Source organism: Barbatula barbatula (genome assembly GCF_947034865.1).
Source record: "Barbatula barbatula genome assembly, chromosome: 6".
In the NCBI taxonomy this organism is placed as follows: domain Eukaryota; kingdom Metazoa; phylum Chordata; class Actinopteri; order Cypriniformes; family Nemacheilidae; genus Barbatula; species Barbatula barbatula.
Genome location: NC_136765.1, coordinates 18,040,296 through 18,053,600, shown reverse-complemented (window position 1 = coordinate 18,053,600; position 13,305 = coordinate 18,040,296). Strand labels below are relative to the sequence as shown.

The following is a 13,305-nucleotide window of genomic DNA, read 5'->3' as shown; positions in this document are numbered from 1 at the left end:
AAGTTATCTCATCATTTACTCACCCTTTTGTCATTTCAAACCAGTTTGACTTTCTTTCTTCATCTTTTGAAGAATATTGGTAACCGAACAACAGTGGTACCCTTTGACTTTCATTGGTTTTGTGACCTTCAGAAGTGACTGGGTACCACTATTGTTCGGTTACCAACATTCTTCAAGATCTTGATCTTATGTTCTGCAGAAGAACGAAGGTCAAACTGGTTCATGTAGGTTTGAAATGACTAGAGTGAGTAAATGATGACAGAAATTTCAATTTTGGGTGAACTATCCCTTTAATCTCCCTCTCTCTGTATGTATGTATATATAAATTATCTGGATGTACAGCGATCCGCTGGGTGGTCTGCGTGTATCATGATAACCGTTTACACAGTTTCACCCAATATGAGCTGACAACATTACAATTTACAATTCTTGCAACTTTGTCGTAGTAAGAAGTGGTATGTCAACAACCACAACATACAAGTTCCGTTTTTATGTACAGTACATCTAGTCATCTCTCTAGGGAGTGTGGCATAAAGATGGCAAAGGTATCATGCGTCGTTCTTATAGTGGCCCTGCTGCTCTGCTCAGGTGAGACTCTTATCTTTATTCAGAGTCCAATTAATATGTCAATTTATATTGTAAATTTATATTACATATTACAAATTTACATATAACACCCGTAAAATAATTGAAATCATAAATGTTATTTTTATGGCATACAAATATAAACTGAGCAGTTGCACTGCCAGATCATATAAAATTCTGCAATGTTCTTTAATATCTGTCATTCATTTTGTGTACTGCGAAATGTTTAGTTTTAACAGATCTACTAATTTTCAGACATTTCAGATATTCAAATTGGTATGTGCCAGCACGTTGATCAAGTCTTAAGTCAGTACGGCAACCAATCGATGATAAACAATCAGGTGACGTCCACTTCTTCCCATGTCAAATATGCAACACTGACCTTTAAATAATGAATCTATTTCCACCCATCCTTACGTCCACACCATCTCTCTTCCAGGTTGACTTTTGTGGCGTTTGCAAGACTGTTGTTAGAAAAGTGACATCGACTGTTGGAAAACACATTTCCAAGGTTTGTAAATACTGTATATTTACATGTGGTAACCTGATAGCTTCAGCTCTTTTTGTTGATGTGCCCTCTTTTCTTTGCAGGACGAAACTGGTCAGAAGCTTGATAATATCTGTGCAAAAGTAAGAATACCTTTTTGTAAATGGTTGGTAAGAAAGTATAGAGCCAAACTGATCGATGCCCTGTCTGCAGGAGGTGATGCACGTGCCATCTGTGTCAAAATAAAATTGTGCAAAAGTGGAACAAATATAACAAAACTGTAATCATTAGTTAGATGCACACGATTTATGAGGTTAATAAACATCTGAATTGTGAATTACATGTGGCTTTGTGTAAGAGTGTATTATTTTGCTCTCCTGGAATAAACTACAAGAATGTCTCAAAAATGTGTTTCATAATAATTGATGTGGAAAGAAAAATATCTTTAAAACGTTCAAAAACTAATTTTTTCACAACAAAATTACCTAAGCAGTCAAGTTTTTAGGAAAATCATGAGTATCCACTTGTGATTTTGACAGTTACTGTTTTACTTATACCACAATAATATGGATGGCAATTAATGTATCAAATGTGTAGTTATGTGTAGTCACATTGTGTCTGCCAAGTGTATAAACAGTTGTTCTTAAACAAAACAGAAAAACATAGTTACGCCGTCAGAAACATTATCTGAAAATGTTGAATTTGATGAATCCATCATATACGCTCCTGTAGTTTGAAGTCTGTGTGATTTATGTTCCAGAATCTTTTTTACGAAGGTTATCAACACAGACAGACTTTACACACATAATGCACACATATTTTTTATTACTGTAAAGTCACTGTCCTGTAAAGTGAAGTTTATCTGTTAAGGAGTAGGCTAGGCCTGTTCGTTTTTTACTCGTTTAGATTTATTACATTTGTATTGCTTGATAATGATGAGTCCTTTAACAAAACAACAACACATGCCTGAGCCGTTTAACACTGTGTGTTGCAAACATTGGGTCAGTTTCTTTGCGTGTGTGGTTCATGGTGGGTTTCACCCTTCTAGTTCTTTTATGCTTGTCAGCGAAAAAGGAGTGTGAGTGAGAAAAAAATAAGAGTAAAAACAAGTGAAAGAAATAATCAGTTCCTTTTTATATTCCTCCTTATGTCTGAATTCACGCTAATTAGATAACGTACAACAATGATCGCTTCCCTTGCTTTTCTGATCTCTCTCTCAGGTGAGATAGGCTACATTAAGTCATTAGTTATTGCAAGTCAGTATTTTAGCCTTATGTATTATTTATTACTGTTAAATTTTTAATATTTAATGTAGATTTAAGTAATGTTTATAATGTTCTCTTTGTAAAGTCATGGCAAAGTGTGAAAGCAATTCTGTTTCGGTTTGGCTGGAGCCTCAAATGTCTTCACAATCTGAAATGTGTAACTCAGAGGAGAGGTACCGAGATGACATTCTGGTGTGTACAACTTTTTTATATTACCTACATACTTATGTAAGAAAGGCATTAAGCATACTCAAACCATATTTAAGTAACAAGCTTTCATTTATATAATGGAATATCGTTATTCTACATTTGTACAATTAATCTGCTAATTTCTCTTTAATTCCCTCCCTGTTCCATACATTCAGGGCAAACGGCCAAACATCATCTTCTGCTGTGTCTGCCAAGAGTTTATAGGAAGGGCTAAGACAGAAATCTATAAGAAAATACAAAAGGTAACGTTCACTTGTCTTAACATCTGTTTATAAGGTCACAATGCTCAAATGTCCCAAGGCTGAGCAATATTAGTTATCTTTAAAACCATGGGAAATAACATTGTGAATGCATCCGCTGGACAGCTTAAGTAACAGAAAGAGCATTACTCAATATTTGCATTTGGAACATTGAACAAAACATACCACTTTGGTTAAAAAGTTAAATATTGATAAAAAATGTTAAAATATAAACATTTAAGTTAAGATTGGCAATGTCAGTATTTCTTCAAGAAAAAGAAATCTGTAATTCTTTTTTCCCGTTTTTTTCACAGATTATATACAGTGTCTGTAACAAATATATAGTGGCTTTTCGAAAGGTCTGCTTAACGTATGCAACAAGATACCGGGACATTCTACTGCACAAGCTCTTCCCTGGTGGGAGTCCAAGAGGCACCTGTGTTAAGATAAAGTTGTGCTAATAACATTTCAAATGTAACTCAAGCTGTAAAGCGTTTCCATTTACATCAACTGTTACCAGCTTTTTTTCCAAAATTGTGTTTTCACCACAACAAATGTTTTTTATAATCAAAAGTAAATTAAGTGCTATTTTTAGTTGACAACCCTTCTGAATGTTTTACCCTCTGTAAGCTATGAAGTCTCCATTTCAGAAAATCCAGGACAAATGCAGTTCCTTCAAATTCGTTTGGCGTCCAATGTGCTTTAAAATCGCAAACAACTACAAAAATGCAATAATGAAGGAACTTTTTCCTGGAGGCACACCTATTGGAACCTGCAGAGAGCTGAGGTTATGTGCCAGACAACTTGATGAAAACAAAGAATGCACTTAATATATTTTTTTTAATGTCATATTTTATCTAAATTGCTGTAACATTATTTAGCTGAGTATCATACCACTGTGATTTTGGGAAAGCCGTTGTAATGTATGCGTTATGCATTAAATGTCGAATACAGGAGGATGATAGCAACTCAATTGACCTAAAAATGGCATGCAAAATATGAATGCCAATTAAAACTGAAACAGTAACACATGAACCATAATAAAATTAAATCAATAAAAGAAAAAACAAATGCTGTAAAATTATTGTTTATTGTACTTTAAATTATTTAATTGCTTTACCTGATAAACCATTTGCACTTGTGAGGTGCTACCAATATCTTTGAATGGTGAAGCATTCCATTGCTCTATATTCCCAGGGAATACACACATACTAATAATAAATGTAACTTGAATTGTAAGTTGCCATGGATAAAAGTATCTGCTAAACATTGGGTTAATATATTAATTTACTGCTACTCCACAGTTGGAGGAGGGTTTAGTTGGACTCATTTACTCTGTCTTCACATTCAAGTTCATATTAAATATCTGAGAAGAACACAGGGCTTGAGTGTACTGTCACTTGATATCATCTGAACAACAGAGAAAATAACTAAATTACGCAAGGAATTATTGAATGTAATTATTGACTGATTATATAATGTCCCTGGTGTGTATTGTTGGATTGCTGAGCATTCTCGATGGTAAGATAATATAATTAATCTAGTATTGTTTTGGCGCACGATAGATTCACTTTGAATAATGCTGGAGTAATTTGAAGTAATATTTTATGCAGTAGCAGCTGAGAGTTGTTCATATGCAAACCACATGTGTGAGACTGAACATGCAGTCACTTCTGAAGAATCAAGAGCGAGAGATATAGTGAGAAATGTACATGATCTAAATATTGGATCAGTTGGATCTTACACTTCCAACGGCAGCCTGGGTTACGAGGATGGCTGCATTTACCCCAAGGTAACAATGAACAGCATCTGTGAAGCGTGGTGGTATACGTCAGGAGTTATCAGAGTCTTATATTCTAAATTTCTTAAATCTCATTGAATGTTTCTTACTAGAAATTCAACGCAAAATGCTGTGTGTGCGTGAAAGCAATACAAAGATTTCTACCCGTGGTAGATGCTCTACTTGAAAAGGTAAATTCTTATTAATTTGTCTTCTTTTTTTAGATGGTGGGGATGTTCAAGCATAATGTTTGTGCATTCATTAAGGGTCAAAAAACTATTTTTTTAATGTCCTCTGTTACACACCCAAAAGGAAATATGTGGATCACAAAACCAGTCTTAAGTACCGTGGAAATATTTGTGGCAAAAGTCAACAAAACATTGTATTTATCTTTAAAGCCAAAAATAATTTGGATATTAAATAAAGATCATGTTCCATGATGATATTTTGTAAATTTCCTACCATAAATACATAAAAACTTTATTAATAACTTTATAGTAATATGCTAAGGACTTCATTTGGACAACAAAATATGATTTTCTCAGTATTTAGATTTTTTGCACCACCCGATTCCAGAGTTTATATCTCGGTCAATTATTTTCCCTTCCTCAAAAAACATATATCAATGGAAACCTAAATTATTCAGCTAGAATGACACATAAGACTGGATTTGTTGTCCAGGGTCACATTATACTAACAGTTCTGTTGTCTGTGTAATTCTCACTGTGTTTATGCCAAGTATGCTTCATTAAAACCATCTTATTATATCTCTGTTTCTTTACTCAGAAAATAAAAGGTGTGTGCAATGCCAATAGGTTCTTAAGAAAACCATGCATGAAACTTGCCATCAAAGTCAAGAATAAGGTGATCAGAGGATATTTCCCTGGAGGTCCTCTAAAATCTTGCATCAAGTATAAATTGTGCAGAAAAAAAGTTTTGAATTAACTGAAACAACAAAAAGTGTTTTATGCGAAAATGTATACTGTATTTAATGCACATTTGGATTTTTTTAAGCAATAAATGTTTAAAATGCAAGTGAGTAGACACAATGGCACATTTTGTTCTTCCAATATATTATGCCATGAAATTTGTGAAATACATTCTGTATTTACTTTTATTTACTTTGCACAAAATCAATATAATTTAAAGCAAAAGGAAGCAAGTAAATGAAGGCAAAGATAAACAAAGGTAAACAAATCTACTGATTATTTTGATTATATTCTTTAAGCACTTAACAATTACTATCTGTATATCTGGTACATCGTGCTATACGTCAAAAGTCTGTTAGTTATTTAATGATCAATTAGGTTTTTTTTCAGAATTGTGTAGGAAAGTTAACTAAAAGCACAGTATAGGGGACGGTTTCCTGGACAGGGCTCAAGCCTGTCCAGACTAAAATACATGCACTGTTGTTGTGTCTCAATATGCACATCAGTAGTGTTTTTTGTAAGGCATGTTTGTAAAAACGACTTAAAGCAACACACGTTTTTTCGACCTTAAAATAATGTCCCTAAATTATCTCTAAATGTCTCTATTATTTCAGTGGTAGAATAACTCTTAACTGGACAAATTCTACTCATGCTGCTATCTGAGCAGCCTCATAACGGCTACAATACACTCTGTAAGTTCTGTGTTCGGGTTGGTACACACTGCCCGACGATCCCCTGTCTGCAGAAGAGTGCGATATGGTTTTCAAACAGCGTTTCTGCATTAAACTTTTCATCACTTTAGTCAACAAATTTACTTGTATTGCGCTGCCCACAGGGAAGCTTATACAGCGACATTATTTATTACACTGTTAGAAATTTGCGCTTATCAACCACATGGGGGAGCCGTGAGCAAAGGTCCAATAGTGTGGCTTTAAATTCCTTTTTAATTTAAGTCTAGTCCTGGCCTAATCTAAACCCTGTCTGAAAAACCACCCCATAGAGTGTAGAAAAAGCTGACAGTAGCTCTGTGAAAATGTTTGACACCTTGGTTGACAGCACCAGCACTCTAAAAGACTTGAGTAGACATTAACTTCAACTGTTTTCTTAACTGATAAAAAAACGAGGACCAGAGAACCACAACGATAAACTGACATGCAAAAGAAATGGACAAATAGAGAACCAGAGAGACAGAGGCAGACTGGTAGAAAAAGAAAAGATAGAGGTCACTGTATGAAAAGTTTCACTTAAAACTTACATTTGACTGGATTTAACATCATCATGTCATCTTTCACTCATTTTGGACTGCTTATCATGTGCTCAGGTGAGATTAAAGAACCAAACCTTGATCTCTAACTTGCATTTACATAAAAAAATATTTATTAAACTAATATTTTCTGTTTTTGCGGTTCAGCTCTTGTCGGGTGTAGTGGTATTCCTAATGAGGTGCACTGGAAAAGCATGCTGGATAGAAACGAGATGAACTTTCCTGAAGAACTCAGGAGTATTAAAGTATATTATTGGGCAATCCAATGCTATACATACTATAAATATGAAGTAACTTTTTCAAATGAAAACACGTACTGTAACTAATCTGAGGTTTAATAACGCTTTATTTTTCCTTTTCTTTCTGCCCTCAGAAGTCTGAAAATGTGATTTTGTGCTGGGTTTGCAAGCAGACAATTCGTGAGATTAGGAGCATTGTTCTCCGTGAAATTAAGAAGGTAGACTAAAACTTCTACTTGAAAAGTTTTGTGTCAAATGTACAGATGCAGAATGTTTTTCAATTTACGATTATTAAACCATTAAAACAACATATGTGTTTTTCTAAAGGAAATACAGGCAGTGTGCAAACACATGCATCACTTTGAAAACCTCTGCAAGCAACATGCAAATAAATACCAATACCTGATCATTCACCTACTGTTCCACGGCAATATCAAAAACACATGTGGGCATTTGAATATGTGTAAATGAATCTCATTGCTTTGTAATAATAAACATTATGGTAACATTATTGCATTTACATATTTTAATACACCAGTATTGCTTTGTTGGATTTTGTGATATAAGAGATTTCTGCATACATAAAAAATGTTTAATGAGCAAATATGTATAATTGTTGTGAGCAAAAGTATAGCCATTTTCCCCTTTTCAAATTATGTATCATATGTTGTCAGAAACAGCTTCCATTGAACTAGACAAATAAAAGGATGCAAGTCCTTTTTATTCTACTGTATCTTTGTTTTTCTTTTTCAATTTTTGTTTTAACTTCATGCTTTAAACTGACACTGATAATTCTACATACATACAAATAGATAATTATGATAATTGTAAATATGAAATACCAAATATATAGACCTTCGTCAAATCAAGAATCGCACTGTGAAATATCAGCATGATAACTCATGAATGACCGCGATATATATATATATATATATATATATATATATATATATATATATATATAAATAAACAAACAAATAAATAAATACCGAACAGGCTCTGTCCATTAAAAATTTGACCACGTGACTAGTGAAAGTATTTCCGCGCCGCTTGAGAGGAAGCAGTTGCGCGTGCGCGCTCTCCTAAAAAGCGTGACTTCCTAATTTGAGAGATATAAAAAAAGTTTGTTTAAAACTAGCTTTGAAGAAGTATTATTAATATTTAAAACAACAGCGTTACATATCGCCTACACTGGTGGTCACACTTACCCGAGAGCGCATGTCACCATGCACGCGTCATTATGTTAGACGCGGGATTTTAAACTGAGGTAAAGAAAATCAGGTACAAACTTTGTACTACAAAGTCACATTAAGCTACAAATAACCATAGTCAATATACGGTATGTTTGCTTTAAGGTTAGTTATGTTGTCATTTTTATCTTTCTTAATGTTATTAAATGTAAACACTGTTAAATTGAAATTAGCAGCAGTCTACTAACAATCGAGCTGTAAATAATGACGTCAATCTCACTAAAGTAAATAAAAAAGCTTACCTTTAATAATTAATATTTACGCAGTGGTCTATCGTCTTGGCTGGTCTTTGAGAAACATGATTAAAATTAGCCGACCATGGGCCGAATCCGCCCCGTCTTTACCTGCAAACAGCCTGCATATCCGTCGCGGCCCGAGAATAACAAAACCGAACCAAGCGGTTCGAAACCAGGCAGACTCCTCACAGCAACAGGGCAGACAGACGCAGGGTCCGACCTTGCTGATCCAAAGGCAGGAGATGTCCGCTTTCTTTAGAATGTTCGGTAGGTTTAGATTCAAAACTGCTCAGTTTGCACTATGGCATGAGTCCAATCTTTAATGTTGTATTTGTTTTCTGCAATTTGCTGTATGCGCAGATGATGATCTCATACAGGATTTTCTGTGGCTGGATTGCTGCTGCAAACTTTCTGACAAGGTACCAAGTAATCTGGGGGTTTTAATACATACTGTTTACCAGGTCGTTTTTTCATTTTACAAACATCTATTTAGGCTGATATGTGTCTGTCTTTAAAACCAAGTGTTTGCAAATTGTTTTAGTATTTGCTGGCTATGGCGTTTGTGTACTTCAGGAGGGCTCATTTCAGTATCAGTGAATACAACAGAATGAATTTCTTCGTTGCCCTGTGAGTTTATTGTTCTGTGTTAATATTCAACGTTTTCTATAGGTGTCCCGCGTCAGTTTAAGGGTCTGAGTGCTGATTTTCTCTTCTCTAGTTATCTGGCAAACACCATGGAAGAGGATGAGGAGGAGCCCAAGTATGAGATCTTCCCCTGGGCTCTGGGAAAGAGCTGGAGGAAACATTTCCCACACTTCCTGAAGCAAAAAGACCTACTGTGGGCACGCATAGAGTACCGAGCTGCAGTCAGCAGAAGATGCTGTGAGGAGGTACAGTATGTTTTTCGCATGTGAGGTAGCTCCTAAAATCTTTTATCTTTGTGTAATGGTGTTATGCTTAATGTATGTCTGCAGGTGATGGCTATCGTGCCATCTCATTTCATCTGGAACCGTGAGCGTGCAGAGCATCACAGTGGGGCTCAGAGACTGTACAGAAACCGGGGAGAGATCCTCATACCCCGTGGACCCTCTGCTTCTCCAGAACCTTGTTCTCTCTGTGCCAAGACCACTGCTCATCCTATGCCTCGCCCATCCTCTGCCGGAGCCCGTTCTGCATCTGTGCCCCTGAAGACCACACCACACAAGTACCCAGCTTCACGTAGGCCCAGTAAACTGATCAAGGCTCGGCACACCTGTAGCCTCACAAACATAGCAGGTAAGTGTGTGTATGTGTGTGCTGCCATCTAGTGGTGCAGAGTTGTGTGGCCTACACCAGTGCTCAATTTATTGTAAGCTCAAATTTTTCATGTTTCTCTTACTTTAATTCTATGGATATTCAGGAAATGTGAACAATGAGCGATGTCGAGATCATTCCATGGACTGGATCAGTGAGGAGTAGATCAACTGCATAACATCCAAATACATTCTGTGCCTGTTTACCATGTTGATTATATCAGAGTCACCTTGGCTGAGGGGCAGAACAGCATACTTCTAAATTGATTTATAAAGCCAGTTAATGGTCATGTACATCTATCATTCATGTAAGATCATTAGAATATGTTGAAATCCTTTCGCTCAAAGTGAAGGTTCATACATGTATTTTAATGTTTAGTCTTCATCAATATTTATTTGTTGTACAAAATACTTTTCTACGTCTCTGGACTTCTCAGTCACAACTCTCATATTCAGAGGGAGAGTCCTGGATGTGCTTGTAAATTAAATGTTTATAGCTGGTGTAGTCCTTGAAGCAATGTATGTGTTTAAATACATGTCTTAATGAAAGAAGTATAACAAATAAATGAGCAAAAAATAAACTAATACAGGTATATGAAATCTATTTCATGGTTTGAGTAAGTCATTATATAGAGATACCTTTTGCTTTTTATGTTTCAGTTGAATGTTCAAAGAAGAAACATTTATTGAAGCAAACATTTTATTGCAAAAGTTCTTTGATAAAGCATATGGGACACAGTGTTGGGGTGATCTTGGCTTCTATTTCAAGATCTTTCGTAATTTTACAAGGAACGCTGAAAAGAAGCGCAATATTAAAATCTGAGATTTCAACCGAATGCTTAATACATTTATGCACACAAATCGTTACAACTGTTACACATGCATATTGAGTTATCTACAAACCAGATGTAAAAAAAACTTGTTCATATTCAGCTAAAATAATATAGTACTGCTGCTACAGAACTTGTTTCAGTATTGTAAAGCATTATTTATGCCCTTTAGTAACTCACCTGTATGACTAGTCTGTTCAGGATGTGGCCGTGCAATGTATGGGACATCCCCAAATGGTGTCAGATCTAACACACAGGCAAATACATTATTATTATATTTTTTATAATTTAGGACATTGTTTCAAAAAATACAAAAACAATGTAAACATTTGAGAAAACTTTACCTTCTGTGTCTTCGCTCGGTTCAGATTCAGCATCATCTTCACAGGGGGCTTTTCGTCTGTTAAATGTGCCATCTTTTTTTAGTGAGGGGGCAACAAGCCAATCCCTGTACTGAACCTCAACAATGCGTTCACACACCAGTGGAAGAGCAGAGCATCGCAGACCCTCCATTAGATCGATGACCTGTGTGATACTGGTACCAAACATACAAAACTGTTGCATCAATGCTTGCAGTTTAAACAAATTAAAACGTTTAATGTTGTTTGTTTGGTGAGAGTATTACTTTGCTTGATAAACAGCACACACAGATCCACAATGGAGGTGAGGAACCACAGCAGGTAAAGCTAAATGGGGATTAATCATATCCAAGGCAACCTAACACAAACATGAAAAATCATACATTCTTGTTTGAAATTTTCATTAATATGACAAGACCCAATAACTCCTTAGCATCACTAATCTAACCCCGAGTGTCTTTCATTCTGATATAGAAAAATCATTAAAAGCTTGTGGTTCCTTACAGAGTTAAAACCTCGTCCAGACAGAAGAGAACCAGCAGATATGAGGTCTCCATGGAAAAAGTGGACATTATCAGGCCATTCTTCTCCTTGCCGAATGCTCCACGTAGAACGCCAACGCTGGTAGTTCAATACAGCACGTCTGTGATGGTCCTCCCTTATCTCCACACTCAAAACACTTCCCTTACAACCCACTGAAGACAAACACAGACATGTTCAGAGTGATCAATTGCATCAGTATGTCTGTAAAAGTTACATATAAATACATAGGCAGGAAAAAAATTGGTTGCAAATGATCTGGTAATCACCCGACCCTGTTAAAACATCCAAAAGAAACTACACACCTGCCCTGGACAAGAAAAGGCTCATAGCTCCAGATCCGGAGCCTGAGTCGAGGACACAATGTCCTTCAGTGACATCCATCATGGTCAACATTGCACTTGCATCCTGCCAAAAAAAACATTTTAAGAGTGTCTGTGTCTGCACAAAATTGTGAAATTGTTGGTTTCTTACCTTAGGATATGCAATAGCTGGCCCTCTCTTCATGAAGAGAGTAAACTCCTCAAGGCTGGGTCGTCGAATGAGAATTGGGGTTCCCATTGAAGTGTGGAAGGTGCTCCCGGCTGGACGCCCCTCAATGTCCTCATGAGCTATTAGTCCCCAGTTGCTATGGATCTTCAGGCCCTCCTTGAGCTGGAACATTTTCCGAAACTCCACGCGCCTATTTCGACGATATTCGGCAAGCAGAGTTTCTTCGAAGCACATCAGCTTTTCCCCAAACACATATGCATGTGCAGTTGCCTGTTCATGAGAAGCTGCTTCATCATTCTCCAGCCACTCATTTTGACAGTTCTGTTCCACATCATTTTCTGTGTTGCTCTCTAGACGTTCTACCCCTAAGTTTCTCGTGTCTCGCAGATCCCAAACCTCTTGGGTCAAAGTGTCTTCAGGTAACAGCTGACTCACCCTCTCCAGTGGGGACAAAGATCTACGCCTCCCAAACAAAGAAGCTCTGTGAGAGAAAGGTGGGGAGGTAAACGATGCGTCTGAGCTTCTGTTGTCTCGTTTGGAATCGTCAGGGTCAGATCCAAAGCTCCTCAGTCCACAAAGAAATGGTTTATGTCGAACCACATTATGTCTTTCAAAACACATGAAACGCACTCTGGAAAATGTACGGGTCATGAATGAGAGACCAAAATTTTGTACGACTGTCATTGTAGATGGAAGTTTACATTAAATTGAAGATTTAATATCTTTTCAGATTTCAGTTCTAACCTAATGTATTATTTCTACGCTGACCAGCGTAGCAATGACACTATGTTTCAGTTCCAACGTTGCGTACAACGATTACGTTCAAAACCACCGTGATTCATTACCCTGCGTGATCAGAAAAATGGTCAAAAGGCATGATACGAGTGTAAGAACACACTTATCTTGTGTCATCTTGTACAGATCTGCACAATACAGCGCAGTAGTGAAGTACAGCATGACTCTGACAGGGCGGCGCCATGATGGAAAGGAACCGGTCTGACGTCACTGGCGTGCTGTCACTACCTGATCACAAACAACTGAAAATATTTTTTTGTATCTTTTATCTCTATTTACTCAACCACTTATAGGGGGATATGATTGTATGTATGTCATTAATTGTTATTTTTAATTTATTTTTAATTTTCATAATTGTTCAAATTCACGTAAATATTTTGCTTCAATCTTGACATATTACTATTAAGACTTATCTACTTCCAAGTTCAAGACAAGTACTATCCAACTAAATAGCGAACACACAGGCATGATTTTTAGCCAAAAACGTCCTGGTTTGCTCGTCATTGGTTAATA

The 13,305-nt window shown here is 36.4% G+C and overlaps 3 protein-coding genes and 2 long non-coding RNA genes across 9 annotated transcripts; 4 read left to right on the top strand and 1 right to left on the bottom strand.

The window, feature by feature from the left end:
• The first annotated feature begins 523 nt into the window (after positions 1-523).
• Positions 524-1,336, top strand: gnly (granulysin). The gene is made up of 5 exons (XM_079458357.1): positions 524-588; positions 841-926; positions 1,025-1,096; positions 1,177-1,215; positions 1,286-1,336. Exons 1-5 carry the CDS (start codon positions 537-539, stop codon positions 1,316-1,318), a joined length of 282 nt encoding a protein of 93 aa, XP_079314483.1. The 5' UTR covers positions 524-536; the 3' UTR covers positions 1,319-1,336.
• A 740-nt stretch (positions 1,337-2,076) lies between these two features.
• On the top strand, positions 2,077-3,839 carry LOC306895252. The gene is made up of 4 exons (XR_013786769.1): positions 2,077-2,292; positions 2,423-2,529; positions 2,703-2,789; positions 3,101-3,839. It is a non-coding gene; the product is annotated as an uncharacterized lncRNA (long non-coding RNA).
• Positions 3,840-6,649: 2,810 nt separating this feature from the next.
• LOC306895251 lies at positions 6,650-7,726 on the top strand. The gene is made up of 4 exons (XR_013786768.1): positions 6,650-6,816; positions 6,907-7,004; positions 7,133-7,216; positions 7,326-7,726. It is a non-coding gene; the product is annotated as an uncharacterized lncRNA (long non-coding RNA).
• A 288-nt stretch (positions 7,727-8,014) lies between these two features.
• On the top strand, positions 8,015-10,552 carry spdya (speedy/RINGO cell cycle regulator family member A). 4 transcript variants are annotated; one of them, XM_079458351.1, is made up of 7 exons: positions 8,015-8,265; positions 8,515-8,751; positions 8,845-8,903; positions 9,026-9,111; positions 9,203-9,374; positions 9,459-9,759; positions 9,884-10,552. In XM_079458351.1, the coding sequence occupies exons 2-7, from the start codon at positions 8,547-8,549 to the stop codon at positions 9,940-9,942; spliced, it is 882 nt and encodes a 293-aa protein (XP_079314477.1). In that variant the 5' UTR covers positions 8,015-8,265; positions 8,515-8,546; the 3' UTR covers positions 9,943-10,552. The 4 variants fall into 4 exon arrangements, with proteins under 4 accessions (XP_079314477.1, XP_079314479.1, XP_079314476.1 ...); XM_079458353.1 differs by having other exon boundaries at positions 8,062-8,353; XM_079458350.1 differs by having other exon boundaries at positions 8,064-8,279.
• Positions 10,147-13,239, bottom strand: trmt61b (tRNA methyltransferase 61B). 2 transcript variants are annotated; one of them, XM_079458335.1, is made up of 7 exons: positions 11,980-13,239; positions 11,811-11,913; positions 11,470-11,660; positions 11,232-11,323; positions 10,951-11,141; positions 10,787-10,852; positions 10,147-10,570 (listed from the first exon to the last, which is right to left on the bottom strand). In XM_079458335.1, exons 1-7 carry the CDS (start codon positions 12,679-12,681, stop codon positions 10,536-10,538), a joined length of 1,380 nt encoding a protein of 459 aa, XP_079314461.1. In that variant the 5' UTR covers positions 12,682-13,239; the 3' UTR covers positions 10,147-10,535. The 2 variants fall into 2 exon arrangements, with proteins under 2 accessions (XP_079314461.1, XP_079314460.1); XM_079458334.1 differs by lacking the exon at positions 10,147-10,570 and having other exon boundaries at positions 10,655-10,852; positions 11,980-13,032.
• Between the last annotated feature and the right edge of the window lie 66 nt (positions 13,240-13,305).

Bases quoted from the DNA above. Each gene is read 5' to 3' on its own strand.
- gnly (XM_079458357.1), top strand. From the start codon at position 537: ATGGCAAAGGTATCATGCGTCGTTCTTATAGTGGCCCTGCTGCTCTGC. The intron at 589-840 runs GTGAGACTCTTA...ACTAATTTTCAG, and splicing joins GGCCCTGCTGCTCTGCTCAG to ACATTTCAGATATTCAAATT. The intron at 927-1,024 runs GTGACGTCCACT...TCTCTCTTCCAG, and splicing joins AATCGATGATAAACAATCAG to GTTGACTTTTGTGGCGTTTG.
- spdya (XM_079458351.1), top strand. From the start codon at position 8,547: ATGATTAAAATTAGCCGACCATGGGCCGAATCCGCCCCGTCTTTACCT. The intron at 8,904-9,025 runs GTACCAAGTAAT...AAATTGTTTTAG, and splicing joins GCTGCAAACTTTCTGACAAG to TATTTGCTGGCTATGGCGTT. The intron at 9,760-9,883 runs GTAAGTGTGTGT...ATGGATATTCAG, and splicing joins TAGCCTCACAAACATAGCAG to GAAATGTGAACAATGAGCGA.
- trmt61b (XM_079458334.1), bottom strand. From the start codon at position 12,681: ATGACAGTCGTACAAAATTTTGGTCTCTCATTCATGACCCGTACATTT. The intron at 11,914-11,979 runs GTAAGAAACCAA...TTTTTTTGGCAG, and splicing joins CAGCTATTGCATATCCTAAG to GATGCAAGTGCAATGTTGAC. The intron at 11,661-11,810 runs GTGTGTAGTTTC...GTTTGTCTTCAG, and splicing joins CCTTTTCTTGTCCAGGGCAG to TGGGTTGTAAGGGAAGTGTT.